The sequence below is a fragment of the Podarcis erhardii genome (genome assembly GCF_964252035.2).
Source record: "Podarcis erhardii genome assembly, chromosome: 6".
NCBI classification, from domain to species: domain Eukaryota; kingdom Metazoa; phylum Chordata; class Lepidosauria; order Squamata; family Lacertidae; genus Podarcis; species Podarcis erhardii.
Window position 1 is genome coordinate 98798390 of NC_138510.1, and position 18954 is coordinate 98817343.

General features: G+C 43.4%; 2 protein-coding genes across 7 annotated transcripts in view; one reads left to right on the forward strand and one right to left on the reverse strand.

Annotated features, from left to right (window-relative positions):
* LAMC2 (laminin subunit gamma 2) overlaps positions 1-6277 on the forward strand; it is a 42018-nt gene extending 35741 nt beyond the window's left edge. The window contains exons 21-24 of the mRNA XM_081867300.1: positions 936-1094; positions 1198-1297; positions 4472-4743; positions 4910-6277. Of these exons, the coding sequence (XP_081723426.1) occupies positions 936-1094; positions 1198-1297; positions 4472-4722 (510 nt within the window). The 3' untranslated portion in view covers positions 4723-4743; positions 4910-6277. The remainder of the gene's footprint in view (positions 1-935; positions 1095-1197; positions 1298-4471; positions 4744-4909) is intronic.
* Positions 6278-9943: 3666 nt separating this feature from the next.
* Positions 9944-18954, reverse strand: part of NMNAT2 (nicotinamide nucleotide adenylyltransferase 2) — a 76767-nt gene continuing 67756 nt past the window's right edge. For all 6 annotated transcript variants that reach the window (XM_081867351.1, XM_081867354.1, XM_081867356.1 and 3 more), the window contains 4 exons: positions 17437-17513; positions 13511-13612; positions 12948-13015; positions 9944-10620 (listed from right to left, as the gene is read on the reverse strand). In XM_081867351.1, coding sequence (XP_081723477.1) covers positions 10518-10620; positions 12948-13015; positions 13511-13612; positions 17437-17513 — 350 coding nt within the window. In that variant the 3' untranslated portion in view covers positions 9944-10517. The remainder of the gene's footprint in view (positions 10621-12947; positions 13016-13510; positions 13613-17436; positions 17514-18954) is intronic.

The window sequence follows — 18954 nt, forward strand, 5'->3', positions numbered from 1 at the left end:
ACTACGTAAACTAAAATGCAGAGAGATATGTTGTGCATAGAGTTGCCATATGTCCGGAGTCTCCTGGACATATCCGGAATACTGCAGTCAGCAGCAGTGTCCATATGGAAATCGGAAAAATGTCTGGGGAAATTCAGACATATGGTAGCCGATTTCCCATAAAAATAGATCAACAATTTTTCTGTCTGGATTTTCAGTTTGAAATATGGCAACCCTAGCTGTACACCATATGGCATTTCCACAGCACTTGGAGAATTCAAATTGCTACATGTACACTGTTATGCAGTAATTCTTACAACATCCCTGTGAGGTAGGTTAGTATGATGGGGGTGGGGTTTGACTGAGACCAGCTAGTAAGTTACTGGCAGAGGACTTCTGGACTTTGCCTCCACAGTACCTTTCATCCTTAGCTGTAGTCCAGCTAGAGGTGGTTTGCAGGAGCTTGACTCTGATACTCTGTAGCAGCATTATTATTATTGTTACTACTACTACTACTCCTCAATGCGTCTCAATACGATTTACAGAGAAGCAAAATATAAACATTACACAGACTACAACAAGGTTAGCCAGTGTGGTGCCTTCTATATGTTTTTGGACTGCCAATCCTATCATCCCTGACCAAGCTAGCTGGAGCTGATGGGTACTACAGTCCAACATCTGGAAGGAGCCACGTGGCTACATCTGCACCAGAATGTAATGAAATGTGATCATACAGGACATGCCCCTCATTCCCCAGTACACAGGCTGTAAGTACTGGTTGTATACACAGATACCTGTGGTTTTTTACCATCTACCTAATGCAGTTGCTCATTGTTTCTGCACATCAAGCCACCAAGGCTTTTCCTTCACCTGCCCGTAACTCCTGTCTTAGTTTTCTTTGCATTGCCACTGATTCTGACCTTATAATTGTGCAGTTGGCTGGCTTTGTTTTGCAGGAGATAGGAAGGCTGGCCATGGAAGCAAACAGGACAGCAGATGGAGTATTAGTCCTGGAGAAAGGAATCATTTCTTTGCGGGATGAGGCTAGACGTGTGGAGAGCGAGTTACAAAGGAAGGAGTTGGAGGTTGGCATGGATACAACCAGAGCTCAGGAAGTGAGTGTGCAGTTTTTGCCTTTTTATTAAAAGGGGTTTTAAAGGAGCCTGCTGAGGGAGGAAAGCCGGCTAATAATACATTTGATTGTTGCGGCTTCTTCAGGTTGGTCAGGCGTCACAGGGTGCCCGGGCAGATGCCAGTGCTGCTGGGAGCACAGTCCAAGAAGTCCTCCATGCCTTGGATGATGTTTTGCGCACAATGGGTAAGAAGCCGTTCTATTTCCTGTTAAGTCTGGAAACATTATTCCAGCACAGAATCGTAGAGTTGGAAGAAATAAGCAGGAACCAGTTAGAATAGGTGGCAGCAAATGTTTGTTGGTGCAGCTGAATATTACGGGCAGACTTAAACATTAGCAGAATTTTAATAACACTTGCAATGTAACAATTACTATGGACAATATGGAGAGATTCAAGATATAGATCATGAAATAATATGCAGCTGAAAATGTTAACAATGGAGGGAATGGTGGAAAGTCTGGAAATTCAGATAAGTCTCTAAAGGTGTACATGTACTTGGTATTGTTATAACTTTATGCTTGTAAAATCAAATGAAAATTATTATTTTTAAAAAAAGACCATTGAGGGCAGACTTGTTCACTTTTGGAGCCCATTTTGGTTCTAGTGAGAAGGGATCAAAAAGAAATAAAGGTGGCATTCATATGCTATGTCACACTTTCTTCAATATCTCTGCTGAAGTTCTGATGATACACAAAAATAATCAATTTATTGGTGAAAGGTAATTGACTAAAAATATTTATTCCATTGATAGCTTAATCATATGAGATTGATTGATTGATTGAAATATATAGTATAGTGGTACCTTGGTTCTTGAATGGCTTAGTTGTCAAACAAATTGGCTCCCGAACGCCACAAACCTGGAAGTAAGTGTTCCAGTTTGTGGACCTTTTTCAAAAGCCGAACATCCAATGCTTCTTCCGCTTGGGTGCAGGAAACTCCTGCAACCAATCAGAAGCCTTGGTTTTCAAATGGTTTCAGGAGTTGAACAGACTTTCCAGAACAGATTAAGTTTGAGAACCAAGGTACCACTGTACTTAAGGATTAGCTGGACACTGACAGCGTAGACTGAGGCACCACATGCAACTGTCCCACAATGAAAATCCCTGTAGTGTCGGGTCCTGTACAGATGCCCCCTCTGTTGCAGAGAGAAATCTAGAGGCTGCTACATAGGATGAAGAAGTCTAAAACACAACTGGACAAAAAATTATGGGTTCAAATAAAGACATAAAATTTAACTGATAGCTTTTTATTCCCCTTGTATGATGAAACCATGGGATCTATGAACTACACATCATGAGAGAGTCCCTAACCCAGTGGTGGTCTTGAAACACTAATGAGAGGTCAGGCTGTATGTGGGGAGAATAGGCAAGCAGGAGACTGGAGTGCTGAATCCCTCTTGATCCTCTACCCTCTCCACATTCACATTATCTTGGCAAATGTGGGATTGCAAACATACATTTGCTGTGGGAACATATTTCTGTGCCCTAGGAGTGGCCTCATATTTTTCCACATACCAGCTGCTCTTCAATATGTGCAGCATTTTGCGGTGTGTCAAAGCATATTGTGGTTTTAATTCGTTACCAATGTTAGGACTTCAGATCCAAGATCTTTTCATTTCTAACACATTACATGCACCAGGACCAGTTCATGAAGTTGCAGGACTGAATACTGTTGTGTGATAAATTGCACTCTTTTGAGGCTGCTGGTTATTTCAGTTATAAGAATCACACCCATGATCACACACCTGTGACATAGCAGTTAACACAGTCCCCTCAGGTAAGTATGAATTTGCATGGGAGGAGTTATGCATACCTGTCCTGTCTGACACCCAGGTATCACACACAGAGCCTTTTGAAAGGCTTTGTATGCAGAGCTCAATGTCTGCAGGCCCAATATGCATGGCAGGGGGAACTGCCATGTAACATTGGCAGTGCGCGCACCGGACTCTGCGCACGTGTGCCAAATTAAGATATCCCATCCAGGCTGTGGATGTAAAGTGGGGCAAGCACATGTAGTAGGTGGAGTCATAACGTTCTCAAATTGCTTGGACAGGAGAAATCCGGTTACCTATGGGGAAAATGCAGGCACTTCTGGAGAAGTTGCTTAGCATCATTTAGCTTGTATATTTCTGTAAAGCTAATGCACTGTTGCCAGCAAGTGAGGAGCAGAGTGGAATGCAAATGTCACTAAATAAATAAGATTGTATCAAGTTTTTAAACAACATTAGTCATCACAAATTGCAGTCTGTTAGAAATTTTATGAGCATAAAATTACCGAATTAAACATCACAGGGTAGCTCATGGACTAGATTTATAAATAGCTTGGGTGACTGATAGGGAAATTCCTATCATAAATTTTACCACTCATACTACGCGATTGCCATCACAATAAATTTAAGCCTTTTGGAGAAGCTTTGATTGCATTTTCTTGGCTGCAACTGCAGAGAGACAGTATGGGTTATGAATTTCTCGCAATTTGATGACAACATTGATTGTTGTCTATGGTTGCATATTTATTTACTACAAGAAAACTGTTTTTGTTGATTAAACAAATAACGGTCTACAATTCAAAATCTATCCACAAATGCAAAATCACAGATTGCTGAGTATCATTAAAAATGCCCCACATACAATGGAGAACATTGTTTGGAAACTTACCTTAATGAAAGCCTTTCTAAGATCTTCTAATTTAGGGTCAGTTTTCAGCAAGGGGTAGCAGAGAATCCAGGGTTATTGACCACTTCTGAATCACGATGTGCACCTATTAAATAAAGCTGATGATCTTCTTCTAGAATCCGGGATCCATAAGTGAATAAATAACATTACAATGGCAGTTTTATCAATGGACAATAGGCTTAATTACTGTAACTGATTGTGTCAAACTGGGATTTGTGAATGAAGCTGGAATTAAGTGAACGCTTCTCTGATCCCTAAATTGGCTACTTCCCGGTCATTCTCTGGAAACTTACACAGCACCTCTGCACTATCTGTTGGTTCGATCACCTCCCTTCAGAGGAAACTGTCTATTGCATCCCTCCAGGAATCATTGCTCTGGATGTGCCTTCTTCCAACCAGGGGTCATACTCTGAACAGTTTCTCACACAGAGTCCTCTGAAGGTGTAGGAGGTACCTGCTGCCTTCAGCCTCTAAAAGTCAGTGTTTTGAAAGTAGAGTGAACCTGCCTCTAAATTTAATTCAGACAAAAGTGGGCTTTGGCTATCAGAAGTTTAGGCAACACTATAATAAAGTCTTGGGTTTGTGGATTATGGGACAGCTCCTTCAACAACCAACTAGATTGAGGGATGCTTGCTCAGAAGGTTTTGCTATTGAGTTCTCCTTTTATTTTACCTCCTCGTATAGACCAACCTGAGTTTGTGGATGAGCAAGGTGTGATCATGCTTGAAATGAACCTAAGTAAAGTCAGAACAAGAAACAACCAGTTGAAAGAACTGATGGCGCAACTGGAGGAAACAGCCAGGCGTCAGAAACTTCGGATTCAGACACTGGAATGGAGCATTACTGAGATCCTTGATGATGTCAAGAACCTGGAGGAAATCCGGGATAGTCTTCCCCCAAGTTGCTACAACATACCTCCCATTGAGAAACCTTGAAGCCTTTGGAAGCTGGGACCAGTGGCGTAGCGTGGGTTGTCAGCACCCGGGGCAAGGCAAGTAATTTGCGCCCCCTAACCCGTGGATTTGCGCCCCCTAACCCGTGGATTTGCCCTAACCCCAGATGTTGCGCCCGGTGCGGCCGGCCCCCCCTGCACCCCCCACGCTACGCCACTGGCTGGGACAGAAGACTTCCATGTACTCTGCAAGATCTTGGATACACAAAGCATCAGAGTTAGGCAAACGGTTTTGAGTGCTTCAAAAGATCCAAGCCTCTCAGGACTCAAAAAGCCACATGTGACTGCTGAATAGATCTTTTTTAAGTTCCGTTCATCAGGCTGGAAGAGCAGGCGCATCATTCTGGTTTATGTTGCAGCTGTTCCACTTTGGTGCATCAAGCACGGAGACATAAAGTTTATCTTAGTTGTCCCACTCCTGGGAAGCAAGAGGGACACCAGCAGGCTGCACGACAAAGCAGCTGAATTTAAAGAAGCCGGTGTGCCGAGAGACATGATTATTGCTGAATATATTAAGAGAAGGTATGTGCCCTGGGTTAGTGTGTGGCCGCGGTTCAAAGCTCGGAGCCAGCAGCTGACTACGTGTCCACCATCCTAGCCTTCCTTTCTCCCAGCCTGATCTAATGTAATAAGATGGAAGTTAAACCCAGCTAAATTAACTTATGCTACATTAAAACCTTTTTATTACCATGAATTACTCTTAACTCTCACTCTCCCACTTAGAATCTCGCAGGCTGCTTTTCCTTCTGAAAATCTTTCTTAGCATATAATGTTTCTTAACCTCAAGGATGGGATAAGTTTGGGCCACTGAAAGCTTGCATAGGCCTAAAACTGGTTCAGTAGCATTGCCTCACCACAGGAATTCTGGGAAATCAGTGATATCAAACAACATATTCTCAATACTCTAATCAAACTACAGTTCCCAAAGTCCCTCAGAGTGTGGGGGGGGGGCAGGGGAAGCCCTGAGAGTTACTTGTAGAAAATAAATATAGGCTTGTAGAAGCCTGTGGCAGCAATGGTGATTTAATATGTTCTTGCTTCATTTCTCCTCCCTTTTTTTACAATGAAAATGGGGGTGTCTCTAGTAGATTATGTACAACAAGCTCAAGAGTGTTTTGTTAACCTCATGTGGCTATATAGTGAGAACCACCTACCTGGCCTTAGGTTATAGCTTAGTAAAATTGCCTAGCAGTGCAAGCCTATATATACTCATAAGAAAGTCCCACTGAATGCAATAGAACTTACCCCCAGGTAACTGGGTCCAGGATGGCAGCCTAAGCTTCTTGTTTTGAATCACCATCTCAGTGAAAGGAGGGACAGACTTTCTTGTGGGAGACAGACAAAATCACTCTGGATAATTTTGTTGGTTTCCATTTTATAACTCTGTTTTAAGTTATCGTTCAAGGCTGTAGTTGGAAAAAGAAACATGAACTATGCCCTTGCTTCAAACAGTACTTCATACACGTGTATAATGGTGCTAAATATCAAGTATTCTGTTGTGGTTGGGTGAAAAGGGCAAAATAAATAATGAATCCCCATGGTTTGAGAAGGCTGCTTATTTCCTTAATTGTGTTTCTCATTCTGGAAACTTCTCTCCCCCCGCCTCCCGCCCCCCCCCCTCCGTACAGTGTGAACATTTTAGTGGTGGCGAAATCGACTTTAACTTTGGATAAAGGTAGTTGCAGCATGCCCCAGCGACTGAGGGATCCTGGTCAATGCCTTGATTCTGTGATCATCCCTCAACCATTCTACCACTGCAACCTAGTGAATAGTCCTGGCATCAGCCGGGCCAGCTTCTTTGCTCAGTCCACAAAACAGATGAAAGACAGTACCTTGTAGTTGCCAGACAACCATGATTCACTTTCAGTCCAGAAGAGGTCGAAGCTTCTCTTCTTGTGTTTTACACACAAAGGCCCTGCTCTAGCAATTGCTCTCCTACCAGAGTTTGAAATCAGCTCCTGATGCTACATGGGAGAGTTCTTGTGCTACAGAAATAAAAGTACAATAAAAACCCAGGTGCACATGGAAATCTTACTGGATACTTCTCTGGATTAGGACTAATCTGCCTTTCCCTGTTCACCAGACCTTTTACATGGGATTCTGTGCTGCGAATAAGCCTGTTTGTCCCCGGGAGAGGCAGCAGCAGACCGTGTCAGCATGGTACTTTAACAACATATAACCAGCCATCTATCAACCTTTGCTACAACAAATGAAGAAGGGAACGGCAGAATTCTATTTTAATATAATTGCTAAGTGAAAATAAAATAAGGTTGTTAAACTGTGCTTGTTTCCAGCAAACTATTCTCTAAAGTCCCATTAACTAGTTGCTATGCTGCAAACCACAGAAATTTACCTAGTAAACAGAAACAGTAGTGAAGGTCAACACAAATTTCATTAGTGTAATTTTCTTTTTATTACATCCTTTTAAACATTTTGTTTTGTTTTTGGCCATGACCATTTTAGCAACAATGACCTAACTCTAGCATATTCAAATCTTTTTTTTTTCCTTTTAAAACTTTTTTTTTAAACAAAGCGAATTTTACGGTTTAAAATTGCAAGTAATGTAAAACAGTCACCTTCCCTCCCTCTCCCCCCCCTCCCCCCCCTGCAATGAAAACCCACTCCTTTGATGTGTGGGTCAAAGCCTGACACTTTTGCCAACTCTTTCCAAACCAATCCCATCAGCATCATCCAGATTTATGCTACGCCCTGCTCTCTCTCCCCCTCCCCCCTAACCATAAGCATAACTGAGCACATGAAGGCCAAGATAAGACAAATAAGACATTATATACATCATCTGAACCACAATGCTATGTTCCTAAGGCATGCTGTCCTAAACTGGATGAAACTGGAAAGTGGCCTGAATAACCCATCTTTTGTTCCAGAGTATGGAGAATTCATCCCTCTATTTTCTTTGCTAACCTCATTTTTTTAATCCTCCCCACAAAAGTGTCCTTCAAAACTTTCTGGAAGGCCACAATTTCTGCCTTTCACTCTCTCACACACAGAGACAAATACAGACTGTCAGATACGTTCTTGGCTTTGCACTCTGCAGCTTAGCATTGAGATGTATCGTGGGTTCCAGCAAGAGGTTGTGGCTGCTCTTAAAATGGAGGCATGTGAAAGAGAGAGTGCTTTGGAAATAGTAGTTGGTAACGCGGAACAGGACAGCAATAGCTACTTATCTAGAGTCATGTAGGATTTCTAAGCCTTCTGTGAGTAGAAAAATTCTCATCAAAGAGACGGTCTCTTCTGTACATCTGCCTGTGACAGCAGTGAGTGTCTAAGGGGTAGTGAATGCTTTGGGGTGTGGTCCTATAATGCCAGGTTGCGACACAAATCTCATGCCTGTCTGCCACCTTCCTCTCTGGCTGCCAAACGCTTTTAGGGGTAGCAGCTGCCTAAGAACGTGCAACAGAAAATGAGGGAGGTATTTAGGGTGGAATCCCCATGCCCCATTCACTCACATTTTACGAGTCCACATGACATCTTCCATTTATAACCCTTCTTTGTTTTCTCAGTGTTTCCTTCATCTTTTTTTCTAATAGCAGAAAGTTTTATCTTCTTGAAAAGGGTTGTGCAAGCCTCACATACATGGATGCCCTTAGCACTATTCTTATCCTCTTTGTAAAAAAAGATATGTGGTTTTGATGCGAGCAGTGACATATTGAGCAAGCAAGTTTATCATTCATGATAATCTTTGTGGTGGGCACCACTTTATAAATCAGACAGTATTTTTCATCAATATTTAAAATAGCACTAAAATGCTTTTCTGGATATATAATATTAAAATAGTAGCAAAATACTGCTTAAATTAAAAAAAATGTTTTAGTACTATAACAATAAATTACTAAAGGAAAAGAAGACAGAAACCTTTCCACTCATCACCACAAGGAGTTTTCCCCCGATTCAACACTTTCAATACAAAGGAAACATTAAATACTTGGTTATTTGACATTTTGTTAGTAATAATGGACAATCACACTCAAATGAGTAAGTGCTTAGTACTAAATAAATGACTCTTTGTTTAAAACAACAACAACTGGATTTCCCCCCTCTCAAATAACTGCACAGGTTATTTGGACCTTCTTCTTCATCCAGAGCAGCTATGTCACACAGCAGAACAAACAAAAGAAAAGTGAAATATCCCCAGTAGCGTGGAAAGACAATTACAATTCTGGTTGTAGTTTGCATTAGCACTCAAGGACACCAACGTGGAAGCAGCCAGAGATTCTAAATACTGATTTTTCCAGGGACACTCCCTGTATTCAGTGCAGATGGTCACCTATAAGTCCAGTGAGAAACATGTAGCCAGGCAAGAGCTCAGAATGAAGTATGCATTGCTTTCACTCCAGCCAAGAATAGCTGATCTATGCTTGTAGAAATCTCACATGGAACAGCCTTCTTGAGGCTATACCACTCTAGAGTCGCTGAGGGAGGATCACATGTGTGAATACTTCCCCAGATCAAGCAAATACACACAACCCCTCAGGCATTTGACACATTTCTCTATCCTCTAACTCTGTTTAGTGGGGCCAAGTGAGGAAGTGCAACTCATGGTTTTGTTGTGACACATTATTTCTGAAGAACCATATTGCATTTCTTCCTCTCTGACAGACATTCACTGATTCCTCTCACTAGCTATAACACAATCACAACTGGCTACCTGTTTTGAGAACTAAATCGAGCGCAGCTGCTGGTATTTCCTTCAGGTTTAGGGGAGGGCATTGCCTGAGCGAGGGGGAGAATGCCTCTTCCTGCAGTTGCCCCCCCCCCCAAGGCTGAAAGAGGCAGGCATGTTGACAGAGGGAAACAGCTGCGAATGAACGAGCCTGAACTAATCACACTAGCAAGGGTGCGGTGGACACCACAAGTGATGAAAAGCCAAATGAGCTTCTGCAGAAAATTAAACACTTTAAACCAAGAGGACTCAGCCAATCTGGGACAAATGATTGAAGGCATTCCATGAGCAAGCAAGGTGGGTTACTTACTTGCAGCAGGCAGGTGTGCTCTGTGCCGCTACGCTACTCTAGGGAGTGCTCCTTTTAAAAAAGGGATTAAAGCACAACAGGAAACCCATTTAAATTCCCTGCCCTTAGAAACAAGCATCTATTTACAAAGGGAAATTCTGCCTCCCTGCCATTCTTTCATCCTTTCCCCAGCGATTCCCCTCCTTCAGATAACACAATCCAGAATTTGGGCAGTTTCTTTTCTTTTTCTAGCTAAATCTTCCATGCTTGACCTAAAAAGTCTGGGCTTTGTACCAAGTGGGTCAGAATCTCCTTCTGCCAACCACATTCTAATTTGAATGGATCACAGCAATTTTTTAGAAAGCCAAAAATAGAGGGAATGGAAAAAAAACCCTGCATTAAAAATAAAAAGGCCCACTGAAATTTATTTAGCTGATGTATTATGAAAATACCTTCCTGGCTTCCAAGGTGTGCTAGAAAGGTATGCAATGTTCCATCCCCTAATAAAGCATGCTGGGAAGGTAGACCCCAAAGCTGTCCCCCTGAGGCACGTGGCATCTGATCCTCTCTTCCATTTTCTCTCCTAACTAGAAGGGGGAAGATTACTGGATGGAGTGCGCACTCGGCTGGTTGTTGAATGCAGCGCTTCCCGGCATTTGGTAGTGGTGGTGGGACATCAGAGTGAAACAGGCAGATGCACACAAGAGGCAATGAGAAAGAAAGGAGAGAGTGAGAAAGAGAGAATTGTGATGAAGAACCGTAGGAGAGTGGAGTAATAGGGCTGCCATGGTGCAACTCCGAGGCAGCTTTAGCCAGAGGCATTCAGGTACAGCTGACTCTTGAGGATGTAATCAATGACTGGCTGACACAAGTAATCCACCACATGACCGTCCCCATGCTGAAGAGCCAGTCTGTGGGAGAAACAGAAGCAGAGGGAGGCGGTCAGTTGAGAAGATGGACAGCTGCACAGGCTAACCTGCCTATTTGGTTGGATGGAGCATAGTTCCTGAGGCTGGGGGCTTGTAGACTTTGCCAGTGGGACCATTAACGTGGGGAATGGGACTGGAGGAGTGGTAGATAGGAGAGAAAGCAGATCTGTCCCCTTATCTCAGCCACCCTGCTTATGATATCCAAGACGTCTCTTGAACTAACCCCAGACAGATGTCTTCCACTGAACAGAAAAGGAAAGGGGAGTTTTCAAGGCCCATTTTCCTTTCTTTACACAAATAAGAGCTGGTCTATACAAGCAGCAGTTCCAAGGTTAAACTGCATTCGAACACGCAGCCCAACACTATGCAATCTTAAGTCTCAGAACAGTTTACAAAACGGTCTGCTAAGATTTCTTTGACACTCATGGAAATAAACATGGAAAAGTCAGATAATATTCTACCACTAGAGTTCTGACAAATTATTTCATTTGCCCGTGCCATTGAAAGGGCTGTAGAAGTCTGCAAAAATTACCATGCTGGATTTCTCAACAGAACTTTCAATTCTGTAATCTGCTAATTAGTTTGGCTGCATATTCTAGGGCAGTTAAGGTTGCAAACTGAAGAGCGTGACTTTTCTCTTCATGGCTCCACAGCCTCTCCTACCTGGATAGTGTCACCTACTCTCCAGCTCTGCCTGCTGGAGCAAACAGAGCTCCTGTGGGTTTGCAGCAAGCTAGAGAGGGGGTGAGGATAGGATTGTAAGAAGAGCAAAGTGAAGAAGGTTAAAAAATCTCAGGTTAAAGAATCACAATCTCAGGGTCATGTAAGCCTGGTCAAACTGGTCTGTCATGATTTGCTCTGAATCTGTGTGAAGCTTCATACATCATTGCAGCTAACAAAATATGGGACATGCAGGTCATGTCTTGATCACATGTCAGCAAGTCAGAATTTGAGCTAAACTAAGAGAGAGTTGTCATTATCTGGGTGAAATCTTAAAATGAAGTCCTATATACATGACATAAAGTTCAAGAATACAATGTGGGATAGGGAGTATTCAAGTTGTATGGTGAAGTGTGTAAAAGAAATAAGTTAAAGATTGTTACTTTGTTCCATATCTTTACTCTTTTCACCCAGATGCTTACAAATACATTCTATAGCATATAGCATATAGCTAAAGAAATAATGCAAGGGTACCACGAGGTCACTAATGTGAGAGACAACAATCCAGCACAATTAGCTCCAGATCTGTCCATTGCTTTGAAGAACTCCCTGGACATCAGATGGAAAGATGGTTTTCCACTGGTGTTCCACTGTGAAAGCTTTGACTTGGACTGACTGGAAAAGGTCCAAGACTCACTTCCATCTGAAGATTACAGGACTGGTCATCCCCTTTTAAGGAAAGTATAAAGCTCAGGTGCCGAAAGTCATTGTTGACTGATAATTATGTCCCCTGTTGTAGTTGAAGTCTTGCGGCGCTGTGGTCTAAACCACTGAGCCTCTTGGACTTGCTGATCTGAAGGTCGGCGGTTTGAATTCCCGCTACGGGGTGAGCTCCCATTGCTCTGTCCCAGCTCCTGCCAGCCTAGCAGTTCAAAGAATACCAGTGCAAGTAAATTAATAGGTGCCACTGTGGCGGGAAGGTAAACAGCGTTTCCATGAGCTCTGGCTTCCGTCACAGTGTCCAATTGCACTAGAAGCGGTTTAGTCATGACTCGGAATGCTGTCTGTGGACAAATGCTGGCTCCCTCCGCCTGAAAGCGAGACGAGCGCTGCAACCCCATAGTCGCCTTTGACTGGACTTAACCATTGGTCCTTTACCTTTTTTACCTTTGAAGTCTTGCAGGCATTTGTTTTGAATTGTGTGGTAGTCTTGGATTATTTGTATTGCCCTTATAATTAATATAATTGAGTTATATCTTTATCTCATGTGGTCTAGATTCTATTTTCTGATTACCTTAACTACATAACCCTGGTAAACCTTCACACTGACCTCTCTCTCTCTGTGTAATATGGATTGTCATGTTAGCAACTGACATAGCAGCCGAGAAAGAGGAGGAATGGACTGCTCAGGAACATTCATGGTCAACGGGGTACTTTACATCAAAGACTGCAGTCCCTGTTGAGGAATGGAGGAGGTGAGGAAGAGGGAAAACCAATCCTTTGCCACCATTTTCTGAACTGCTAGTAAACATTGTTGGCTCTGCAATCAAACACCTGAAGAAATATTTGTTGGCAGAAACCAAAAGGCTCCCAACAGTCTGACCAACATTTTTGCCCTTCCCCCACCCACAGTCCCTTACTTGACGCACCTGCTCTTAGTTGAACTGACAATGGCCATGGGGTGGTTCACATCATCTTTCACAACCAGGATATTGTTCTGTGGAGGAACCATAGAAAGAACATTGACAGGAGCCCTTTCCCACAAGATGATCAGGTGATGCTCTGCCCTAAAATGTTCATCTCTGTCTGAAGTGAGCACGAAGGCAAGACGTTTTCCATTTTGGCATCCTCACAGTAGAAATTATTTTAAATAAAGACAATTTTAATTAAGAAGCAAATTGCGCTGAGGCAGGAGACAAAAGTTAAACGGTATCCTTAGCAGATTCACTTTAGTTCTTCTTGCTGGGCTAACTCAGGACAGGCAATTCTCACACTTGATTGTTAAAAGTAGAGGTGCTTCCAGGAATTGGCATAGCTGAAGGGAGCTCATACGCTTAATCAGTAGTCTGACTCAAGAGATGTCCCAGATGAGACAGAAAGGCAAGCAGGCTTCAGTCAATGAAGACAAGTAAAAAATGAATACTCCAGGAGAGGTATTATGAACTCCTTGAAAAACATTGATTTATCAATGCATATTTACAAAAGGACTTACTTTGTACTTCCGGAGTATTGAGGAGTGGTTCATGATCCGGTCTGTGTCAGTTCCATCTCGTGGCACAACAACAATGCCAAAGTCCCCAACTATCACCTCCATCTGTTGTGAAGCAAAAGGAACATGCATTACAACTGTGGAGTGAGTGTGGGGTGGGTGTGGGGAATCATGTTTATATTCCTGAAAACTTGAATAATCTCTTGAGTTCCTGATTTGCAACTAGAGACAAGCACCATCTCTATTGCATTTTCAGCACTTGTGGAAGACTTCCCTCTTTCAACAAGCCTTCTAATTTGTTGTTGTTGTTTTTATTCCAGTCAGTATCTGTACTGGATTTGAAATTGCTTTTATATATGCAACTGTTTTAAATGTGTTTTTATTGTATTTTGAAATCACTTTGGGATGCTTCATAGGAAGTGATTCATAAATGAAATTAATCAGCATAACCTCCACCTTGCCAGGGGCGTGTGAGACGTCAGTGTGAAAAATCCTGGCTTTTATATACCAAAGGCAGCACTCAGAAGAGAAAGCACTGGTGGTACATTACTCAGCAACAGACACAGTTACAGCATGCTGAGCATGTGTGAAATTACAGGCACCCATGGGTGACGGGCAGTATGTACAGTGGGTGCAGTGCTTTTTTTCTGGGGGGACGCAGGGGGACGCACACCCCTAAACATTTTGTGAATCTAAGTGTGGCCTCATTGAGGGGCAGTATTTCAATATGAGTAGGAAAATGAAAGTACTCCTAAACATTTTTTTTTAGAAAAAAAGCACTGAGTGGGTGCAGCCCAAATTCAGGTTCTGCTTTATTTATTCAGGTTCTGCTGGATCAGGAAAGGCGGAAAGAGGAAGGAATGGCTTTGATTGGCACATTAATGCTAGAGGTAACCCTGGTCTGTAATCTGTTTCCAAAAAGTACAGCAGCAAGGCAAGTGAGCAGAATTTCCTTAAGGAAACTGAGTTTTTCTCAAAAAGAGGGACTCTTTCTCCTTATCACTCTAACAGGCTTATGCCGGAGCTTTAATCTTGCTTCCTGTCTTCAGACACTCCTCTAAGAGAAACCAGGCCTGCTTTGCCTCAGGGTTTTTATCCTTGCTCTCTTTGTCTTCCAATCCTGGGAAACCTCTGTCCTCCACGAATACAAGCCTCCGACTTCCTAGCATAGCAGGCTGTGAATACATGTGCGAAAGGGAGAGGGAAACCTAAGAAGACAAAAAGCATCTCTCTGTCTCTCCATCTCGTAAGGCGTTTGCATGCAAAGGGAAGGGGCAAAATTGGGGGCTCAGTCAGGATTGGAAAGGAAAAGGGGGGTTGCCAATGATGAAAACCCCCATTCCCTCGTAAAAAAGAAATGCGCAGGGGACAGCCCCTCCCCCCTCCAGTTGCCGGGAGCCTGCCTGCTCAATGCCCTCAAGCAACTCCAGGCTGTTATCTCACTGGGGCAGTGAAGGGAATCACGATGGGAAGGGACTGGACTTAGCCTGGAATGCATCCATCCTCTGGGTCCAATGTCCTCTACTACCCCCCCCAACCTTGGGAAGCAGCCTTGCTCTTTGCTTATCAAAAGAAGTGTAATGAAAGGCAAAATAACTTAAAAGGAAATAGGGATTTCTCTCTCTCTCCAGCTTTGAGGTTGGCACACTAACTATGGTCTCCTGTGACTTTTCACAGATCCTCTCTTGTTCTTATTATTTGTCCTTCCAAGCAGCATCTGATTTTAGGTGTCAAAATTGTTTGGGGTGTTGGGGGAGGGGTAGTATCTGGGGGGGGGACACATCGTGCTCCTTCTGGGGTTGTTTGTTCACCCTGCACTCAGCTCTCACCTGTGTGGCTCCTAGAAGCTGTCAGCATGCAACTGTGGACACAGCTGAGGGTAGAGGATGGGTCTCAAACCCATCTCAAACCCTCAGTGTGTTAGCAACTTCCCCGGCATGTGAAGACAGGCTGTGGCAGATTAAGCAAGTGGGGGTCCAACAGTCAAGAAGGTGGTTTCTGCAGTGCTGCAGAGGGAAGTGAGGGGCAGGTGGGGTTGACAGGCTTGTGCGCCTCCTTCTGGCAACTCCTGTCAGCCAAACTGGTGCCAAACGTTTTGCTCCGCTTTCCTTTGGCCCACATCAGCAAGGCCGAGAGTGTGGTCTTGTCATTTGGGCGGCCCAGGACCACCGCACACATTGCCCAAGCTTGCAGGTCACTTGGGTGCCGCTAATGCAGCAGGTGGACTTCACCGCTGGAGGCGCACAAACGGATGCCAACAGCATTGCTATTGCCAGTGAGAGGGGCTTACAGATTTCATGACTGATGCCCCTAACAACTTGACAACTTTGGGTATTATGCATTTTGACTGAGGGGTGGGGGTAGGGAATGACAGCATTTGCTGTCCTAGCTAGATGTGTTGGGCTGGCCTGTGCAACTGAGCACTCCTCCACTCTCCCTTTTTATTGTGTATTGATGCTCATGATGCTATTTGGGTGGTCAAAGGAGACCCCACTTTTGTGCCTGCAAAAGTTTTGGGGCTCTCACACAGCTTGATTATTGCAATATTATATTATTATTATTATTATTATTATTATTATTATTATTATTATTATTAAAGAATTTATATACCACCCTATACCCGAGGGTCTCAGGGCGGTTCACAGAATAAAATCAAGATATAAAACCACAAAATACCTAATAAAAATAAAACAACAACCCAATAGCCCCCCCCAAAAAAACATTTTAATTAGTGCATAGCTTGTAACGTATTGTTGAAATCCTGTAACTTTATAATACCACATACATTCTGGTTTATTTCTGCTCTGCCTTTGTTGCAGGGCGGCCCCTTCAGATAGTAATAATGTGGAAGCACTGGGGAAGCATTGCAGAACAAACTAAAACAGAATAAATCCACCAATATTGTGCCAGGAACATGTGGCAGAATACCCTCATGATAAGGCACCAGGCTGGAGGGCCCTGAATGTGGCTCTCAGAGGTATTCCGGGCTCCTTTCAGACTGGCAGGGGTTGAGTCTAGCCCTCCCTGTGAAGCACAAGGGTTCTGCTGTGGCTATTATTAAGCTCGCAGCAACAGGCTGACTTCAGTTTTTAAATAATCCTTATTTCTTGCAGTGTCACGGAAACATTTCTAGCCATATTAGGGTCTGTAAGGCTCTCTTGGCCCATACGCTAAATTTAGGGCTAAAATTATGTGAACATCTCTTTTTCAATGCAGCAGTTTGGGATGGAGCCTTTCAAAACCACCCACATGTACACTCTTGTGATCAACAGCCTTGCTGAGTGGCAGAACCACCTAGTCTCACACTGTGAAAGAGGCACGGAAAGAACTCCAAGATGAAGAGAGAAGAGTCCTCAAGAATGGTCCATAAAGCAAAACTGATTATACTTAGACTGCAACCTTCTTGGGACTGGGACATCACATGCCCCCCCCCCTCCATCTTACTCTGTGCCATGCTTGGAGATAGTTCAGAATGAACAATAAATCTGAGTAAAGATGGCTTCCGTGCTATGAGGCAGCAGGTGCTGTGTGCTTGCCATTTAATGAGATTCATGACCTTGCTGTGCATCTGCACAACTCCAGTGAGATTTGAAGCGGTACCCTGGTTTGCAAGACAAGCTGTCCAAGAGGAGTACCCCCCCTTGCATTCATACCCCCCCCCCCGCATTCAGCCCCTCTGCCTTTGTTGGAGCTAGCTGTGGAGATGCCATGCACACTGGAGTGAAAGGTAGAAGCAAACAGATGGTCTGTGATTTCCCACCGCCTAAGAAACTAAAAGCAAGAATCCTTGGTGAGAACATTATGATGAATGAATGGCCACTGGTATGTGTGAAAATGGAGCGAGTGAATGCTCAGGAGGCAGGCAGCGGGGAGAAAACCCCACAATAACAACAGAGCACAGCTTCACCCATGTTCCAGTAACAACTCACGTCAGCTTCATTCCATAGGCCTGGAATGCAGAAGGATTCCAGCAAGTCACTTCCACACAGCAGCAAGATTCGGAGTTCTGGAGAAAAAGGTACACAGATATTCAGATACACAGACTCAAAGGCCTGGAAAGGGAGAGAGAGGGGCCTGAAGAAGGGAGCAGAAAAGAGGCTTCAACACAAAGCTGTGGCTTGGATTCTGTTTTCAGAAGTGGGCTACTGCTTGCAAGTTATCCACTACTCATGCACACATGTAAAAATGTCTTGTATGAACACAGTGTTGCCATATCTGTCTCTTGGACCATTTTGTGAACTACTTCTGGAGTACTTCTGGAGTGATGCAGAGAGCAAGTGTTTGGCAAAGCCGGTTGGGCATATTGCCCACTTCAGGAAGGATGTATTTTGCTTGGACAGAAATTACTTCCAGGCCCATTTATGGAACAAAAGAAGTATTCCTACTGAAAGTTCACCTCAGCTCAAGAGAGAAACATATTTCCTGAAACGTTCCCTACAGCTTCAAATTGATAAAACATGCAAGAGTTCTTTTGTGTAGCATGCTACGCTGTTAAAAACTGCAGTATCCATTTTGTATAATTGTATACTAAAATTATTTAAAACTAAAGGATAACTGTTTACAAAGTGCTTTGAGATCATGGGTTATTGAAACTACCATATCCATTCTCTGAAAATAATGAAGAATCAAAATTAGTCACTACTTAACCAGGGACTCCTGTGGGAATGTCCTATAATGCAAGCCACATCCGAGTTCGTTTTATTTTTGCACCAAGTATCTAGTACTTAATCATGAGTTTTCGCTCCTTTGACTAAATCAGCATGATTCTGATTATATCTGTTCCCAGGCCCTGAACTGCACGATCGTGGAAAAACAATCTTTGGAATTTAAAGCAAATGCAACCCTTGCTCTTCCAGGGCTTGATGAGAACGGAAATTTCTCCCTCCACGTTGCCAATTTAGCCACCAGAGCAAAACAATAAGACTTAAGACTCCTGTCACTCTCGGTCTTCCAAATTATATCTCTGTGGGATTTTCTATGGCAACCTGTAGCTATTAGGAATCAATGCCAAATTCTGTGAACAGTTCAAAACTCAAGAGCTATACCCATGAATGTTGTCAGTCATTTTAATGCAATTACCAGCATTCTCCAGTATTTGTTCAAAAAGTAGGGGAATGCACATTTATTCTCAGTAATTCATGAAATTAATCTGGGATTGTCAATGCACATTGTGCAGACCATCAGCAGCAGGTGGCCAGCCCAGGACATTCTGATGCCTGAGGGACAAGATTCCACCTCCAGTTCTATAGACAGAATCTGACTGGACCAGCACTTGAATCCGACTTCAACACTGACAACAGGACAGCCGTCTATCTTAGGGGACTCAGGGGGAAAGGTGGGTGGCTAGTACTGTTACTGCACCCTGTATCACCATAAACCATCTGAGGCAGCTGCCTCAGCCATACTAATGGCAAGGTCGGCTTGCAGAATTACACCCAGCGCCACTT